Source organism: Ursus arctos, unplaced genomic scaffold (assembly GCF_023065955.2).
Source record: "Ursus arctos isolate Adak ecotype North America unplaced genomic scaffold, UrsArc2.0 scaffold_8, whole genome shotgun sequence".
NCBI classification, from domain to species: domain Eukaryota; kingdom Metazoa; phylum Chordata; class Mammalia; order Carnivora; family Ursidae; genus Ursus; species Ursus arctos.
This window is the reverse complement of record NW_026623100.1, coordinates 60697311-60703992: the sequence shown is the minus strand read 5'-3', so window position 1 is coordinate 60703992 and position 6682 is coordinate 60697311. Positions and strand designations below refer to the sequence as shown.

The 6682-nt window shown below is 42.8% G+C and overlaps 1 protein-coding gene across 4 annotated transcripts in view; it reads left to right on the top strand.

The window, feature by feature from the left end:
- The first annotated feature begins 4035 nt into the window (after window positions 1-4035).
- Window positions 4036-6682, top strand: part of SPAST (spastin) — a 61293-nt gene continuing 58646 nt past the window's right edge. For 2 of the 4 annotated variants that reach the window (XM_044391053.3, XM_044391050.3), the window contains exon 1: window positions 4041-4746. In XM_044391053.3, the coding sequence (XP_044246988.2) occupies window positions 4332-4746 (415 nt within the window). In that variant the 5' untranslated portion in view covers window positions 4041-4331. Of the gene's footprint in view, window positions 4747-6682 lie in introns of all 4 variants that reach the window. The other 2 variants (XM_026478545.4, XM_026478554.4) reach the window with 2 other exon arrangements.

The window sequence follows — 6682 nt, the reverse complement described above, 5'->3', positions numbered from 1 at the left end:
CGAAGATACATTTACTTTATAATTAATAATATATAAACAGACAATGTAAAATGTTTTTCTTTGGAAGCCTACATTTTTACCTTAACTTCCTGAAGTAGTATGTGTCATTAATATGTAATGTTTGGGCAAGTAACAGACTGTTAGAGCTTCAAGTTCCTTATTTTTAAAGAAAAAAACAATAAATTAATAAAAATGAGATAATAATGCTTAACTCAAATAGTGATAGCTGAATAAGACAGTATAAGTTAACCTGCTTACCCCAGAACATGGATGAAATAAACATTAGCTGGTATACTAGTCATCATTATCACTGTTGCTGTCTCCCTAAAATTAAGTGTGTTGGGGTGTCTGGGTGGCTCAGGTCATGATCCCAGGGTCCTGGAATCGTGCCCTGCATCAGGGAGCCCGCTTCTTCCTCTGCCCCTCCCCCTGCTCATGATTTCTCGCACTCTCTCTCTCTCTCTTGAATAAATAAATAGCATTAAAAAAAAGTGTGTTAATTTACCTCATGATTAAAACTAAGAAGGTTTTTATGATTTAGCAAAATGGTTGGGAAATGCTTTCTTAGATAAGCAATCCATCTAAGATTTAAGCTGAAATCTGAACTCGAGGTAAAAGGAAATTCTACATATAATCACTATGGTAGATTACTTGTAGAGATGGCACAATAATTCCTTCCATATACTCCCTTTGTAATGTTACTTTGCCACTCTTGCATCAACCGTAGAATTTATTTTCTCATCTCTTACTTTGGAGTTGGCTTTGTGATTTTCTTTGATGAAAGAATGCAACAGAAATGACAATGTGCAACTGTGGAGTTTAGGCTTCAAGAGACCTTGCAGCTCCCACTCCTGCTCTCTTGGAAGCAAAGTCTGGAATATCCTGCTGGAGACACATGCCCCAGCCAACAGCCACCACCACCATCTGGACATGTGAAGGAGGACAGCTAGGCCACCCAGGCCCAATCAAGCCATCAGATGACTAAATCTATGTGAATGATCCCAGGCAAGGCCAAGAATTGCCTGGTAAACCCAGGCCAAATTGCTCACCCACAGAATCATGAGTAAATAAATGGCTATAATCTTAAGCCAGTAAATTTTTGGTGTGGTTTACTACATGGCAACAGATATCCACAATAATCACCTATTTGAATTGTTTTACAAATTATTAAAATTTATTGGGTACCATAAGCAAGGCATCAGGCTAGGGGCTGAAAGTAAACCAAAATGTGTAAAGTTTGCCTACTGTCTTGAAATTAGTTTATAATCTATATCAGGAAGAAATAAAGTATTTAAATAACTATCACACCGGCAATATATTAAAAGAGCCAGAGAGTAACACAACCAAATTGTCATAAGAATTAAAAGGTAGGATCATTTCTGCAAGAGGTGATGAGAAAAGGATTTATCAAGAAGTTAACATTACAGTTAAGCCATGAAGGATTTGGATAGTGGAAGTAGGAAGAGAAGCAATTCTAAGGAAAGAAAAATGACCTGAGGATAACTGTGGTCTTAGGAAACAGCAAAGAATGTTTGGAAACTTGATAGTAATTCATTTTAGTGGATTATAGTATATGTGTAGATGTGAGAGAACCATTCTTCAATCAACAAATATCAAGCAGCAACTTCATTCCAGGCACTGCCTACTACTCTACTACGTAATAGATGTGAAAGCTGAGTCACTCAGTAGTCCAAGACCACAGAAAGTGGTAGAGCAGGGATTTAAATGCAACCAGTCTGACTCCAGAGCCACTCTACTTTGAGCTGTGTCTTCAGGAAGTTAAAAAGTTATTTAAGGAAAAAGAAAAACAAAACTGGCACCAAACTAAATATCCATCAACAGTTGAATGGTAAAATAAATTCTTGTAAATTCATATAGTGGAACACTACATAGCAGTGAAAACAAATGTACCATAGTTATACAAATCGACAAGAGTTATTGCAAACACTTAACAATTGGGCAGAAGAAAGCTAATTAAGAATAAATGTGGTATGGTTGCATTTGTATAAGGTAAAACCAGGCAAAACCACACAATATATTGTTTAGAAATATATATGTACATTGCAAAACTAAAATGAAAGACAAAGGAACAAGTACAAAACAGGACAGTGGCTTTCTCTAGAGAGGGAGAAATGAGATTAGAGAGGGGCTCACAAAGTGCTTCAAGGAATTGGTTACATTAGTTTTTCTTAAACCGGATGCTGTTTGTTTCATTATTTTTCTTTACATATGTAAGTTATATACATCTTGTTTACATGATATAGTTATAAATATAGATTTCACATAACAACAACAAAAAGTACTATGGGGTTCCAAAGAGAGAAGTCAGGAAATGAAATTAATCAGATGTGAAAAAGAGAAGACATTTCAGAATGAGAAATTGGCAGACGCACAGAGGGAGGAAAAAGGGTGGGGAGCGGTTGGAGGGGAATGGGGGCAGGTCATTTTTGCAGTAATTTATGTTTGTAGGGAAGTAGTGGTGGGGAAAAGTTAGATAAAGTTATGCCCAGGGGGCGCCTGGGTGGCACAGCAGTTAAGCGTCTGCCTTCGGCTCAGGGCGTGATCCCAGCGTTATGGAATCGAGCCCCACATCAGGCTCCTCCGCTATGAGCCTGCTTCTTCCTCTCCCACTCCCCCTGCTTGTGTTCCCTCTCTTGCTGGCTGTCTCTGTCTCTGTCGAATAAATAAATAAAATCTTAAAAAAAAAAAAAGTTATGCCCAGAATATGGAGATTTTTAGAAGCTGAAATAAAACATTTGCAAATCTCACTCTGTAAACAATGGGAACTTTATATCAGTTAGGATTCCTTATTTTTAGGCAACAAGAAACAACTATGGCTAACCCAAGTAAAAAGAAAAAGAGAAGTGAGGAAAAAAGGGAGATAGATGGAGAAAGGGAGAATCAGAGAAATAGAGAAACAGACTGACTAGTTTATTGGATAGGTTACACTATCAAGTGACCAGTCCAGGAACCTGGCAGCTCTGGGGATCTCAATGAGATGAACTGATAGACCAGCTCTTTAGAGCACTCAGTTCCTAGTACCTTCTATCCCAGTGTATCCATCCAAATTCCAGTTTCTAGGAGAGTATATTAACCTCGTGTTTCCATCTCTGTGATCTGCCAGGCTGGGTTCAGGGCCTGCAGCTCATCTGTATACAGGCAACAGAGGTGAGTGGGTAGTTCCCCAAAGGAAGGGACATCCGGTAGGTTTAAAAAAAAAAAAGACCTAGTTTGGATTTTCGGTAAACTGTGGGATGATTACTGTGCAAAACCTAGGAATGCCCCTATTCAAACTAATTAATTCTTCAAAATAGACATCTAAACACGTACTAATGAAACCTCTAGAATCGTTCACTTCGTTCCACTGAGCTAACATTTTTGTTTTCGGTGACCTTAAGTTTGTATGTCTCTACAATTGCTTCCCTCTCAGATAATAATTCCCAGATTGGTCTCCATTACTTTTTTCTTTCCATTTATCCTTTTTAGTATAAAATAGGATCATATCACACTGGTCTGTAATATTCTATTTTCACGTAACAATATATCATGTACACCCTTTTTTTATCAGTACATATAGATCCACCTCATTCTTTTTAAATGCTCCACAGAATTACATATGGGTATTCCAAAATTCATTTAATCCTTTTCCTAATGATGGACATTGAGATTGTTTTCATGGTACACATTACTTTTGAGATGGAAGTCAGATGAATCCCTCCTTTGCGGGGGGCTGGCAGAAAATGCTGAAAGAAATGTAAGAGCGATGACACTGCGAGATAGGAGCTCTGCGAATTAGTCGAGCGACCCCAAGCCGCAGCTGTCGCCGCCGTGAGTTGATGACCGAGGTCCCCACCTCAAGCAGCTTCCGAAGACAGCGTAGTCTGTAGAGCGACGGATCCCCGAGGACGACGTAGCCGAACTGCACATTGGGAACTGTAGTTCCTCAGGGAAGAGCCCGAGGGGCGGGAGTTGCACACGCGCACTAGGAGATCTGGGCAACAAAGACGGCGGCGTGCGCGCGCGCGCAGGAGAAAGACATGGGCAAGCGTGCGCGTGCGCGGCCACCGCTCGGAGCTACCAGGAGGCTGAGAGGACACAGAGCGGGAGGGGCAGGAGCCACCGACCGCAGGAGGAGAAAAGGGGTTGTGCTCTTGGCCGGGCGAGGAGAAAGGGGCGGGGCCGGCGAGCCGCGCGTGGAGGTGCCGAGCTCCTGGGACCGGCGGGCGCGCGGGCGTCTGTGGCCCTCGTCGTCCCAGTGGCCGCCGCCGTCGCTTGGTCGCCGTCGGTCTGCGGGAGGCGGGTTATGGCGGCGGCGGCAGTGGGAGCTGTGAATGAATTCTCCGGGTGGACGAGGGAAGAAGAAAGGCTCCGGCGGCGGCAGCAGCCCGGTGCCTCCCAGACCTCCGCCCCCCTGCCTGGCCCCCGCCCGTCCCGCCCCCAGACCGGCCCCCCCTCCCGAGTCCCCGCATAAGCGGAACCTGTACTACTTCTCCTACCCGCTCTTCGTAGGCTTCGCGCTGCTGCGTTTGGTCGCCTTCCACCTGGGGCTCCTCTTCGTGTGGCTCTGCCAGCGCTTCTCCCGCGCCCTCATGGCTGCCAAGAGGAGCTCCCGGGCCGCGCCGGCGCCGGCCTCGGCCTCGCCCCCGGCGCCAGTGCCGGGCGGGGAGGCCGAGCGCGTCCGAGCCTTCCACAAACAGGCCTTCGAGTACATCTCCATTGCCCTGCGCATCGATGAGGACGAGAAAGGTAAGTGGGGGACTGGAGGGAGGGGGCGGCGGCGCCGGGAAGAAAGCGGTGGGGTCGCCGAGGGAGGGCGACACCTGCGTCCCTTTCCTTCGGGAACGGGATTGGGCAGTGCACCCCCAGAATTGGTCCTCCCTCCGAGGCGGCTTCACCGCAGTCAGACCTTCATCCTCTATGATTCTCAGTTAAACGTCTGCCCTTTGAGGCACCCTAGCTGTCGACTTTTTCAGGCACCAGCCTTCCCCTACACTTCTGCATGACCCAAGTCCTTATGCGACAGCCAGTCGTGCTACTGACAGTGACAGTTGTCCTAGAGTGACCACACGGATCCTTTCTAGCACTGTAAACAGTGTGTGGCTTCCTCTGAGCCAGGTTTCCAAAAGGTTTTGGTATCGGAGAAGCTGTGTCTTGTTATAGGCTTTTAATGAAAGCAGAGTACTGTAGTGTCAGAAAAAAAGAAGAAATGGTGACTTAATTTTGAAAAGAACAGCTGCATATGATTACAACTTAATTGGCATTATTTTTTTTGGTTTCGTTAATGTCATTTTATCAATATAATGACTAAGTATTTTTTTATAAAGTTCTATTTTAACATGAAACTTTTGACCCTGTTAGATCTGATTTAATCTAAATCAGTATTCCAAGGTAGCCTCTAAGTTTCTAAATTGAAGTGTTAAATAAATGAACAGGAAAAACTTAACATCATCGTACAGTAAAATTTGAAACAAAGATTTATATTTCTTTTATTTTTAAAGATTTGTGTTTCTGAATGAAGGCAAGAATACTGTATCCTTCAGATTCTTTTTAAACTAACGATTTTAAGTCATTCAATGCACCAGGCGCTCTACTGTTAGCTTTGTATGTGTTCTCTATTTGATCCTCACAATTACTCTGTGAGGTGAAGGTACTGTTAGTATCAGCATTTTACAGATGAACAAACTGAGGCTCAAAAGATTAAAACAGATCATTCCAAACCTATCCTAATTGCTAATGAACATCTTTTTTATGGAATATGAGAACTGAAGTTAGGAGTCTTACAACATTTTGAAAATCCCTCCTTTCATCCCTGCCTCCAATTTGCAGAGATCTTTTTTTTCCTGTAACTACCAAAGAACATTTTTGTATCACACTTTAATTAGGTACTCACTTGCATTGTCAATTAGCCAAAAAAAAAAAAACCAAAACAAAAAAACCTGAACAAAACAGTCTGCAGGTCATTTCTAGTATCTCTTACCACTGTCAACTGCAGAAACTGTTTTAGAATTTAGTTTTGTTGAAACCTGTTTCCTTTGTGGAGCCTAGGAGTGAGAAGTATGACATAAGGAAAGAGGCAGGTATTCATGGTTTTGATTATATGGACAGTGGAGTTTAAGAGAGTTCTAGGAAGGGGGCACCTGGCTGGCTCAGTCAGTGGAACATGCAGCTCTTGATCTTGGAGTTGTGAGTTCAAGCCCAATGTTGGGTGTGGAGATTACTTTTTAAAAAAATCCATATGAAAAGAGAGTTCTAGGAAAGGGTTCTATTTAAGAAAAAACATACTGTGTGTTTGTGGAAGGAAGTTTTTTGTTAACTGCTTCATTCTATACCACCTCTTGGAATATCCAGGGATCCTTGGTGAGGATGAAGAAGAGTACAGTCATCCCTTCCTAGGCACTATCCAATTACAGTAGGGTCCTTTACTAATCTACGTCAAAAGATGTTTTAGAATAGAGGGAATATTTTAAGGGTAGATTCATTGTAGTATTTAGGAAGAGAATGCCAGAAAACACAAAGAAATTTTACTTAACACTGGGTGATGGGAGTTGGGAGGTAGGATAAAAGGAGAGGACAAGGATAACCTAGGTATTAAAAAAAGACCGGAGGCTCTTAGATTTAACCAGTTCCAAAAGGAGGGATAAGTGACAGACGTAGAAATCACACCTTGAGTTTCATACTTATG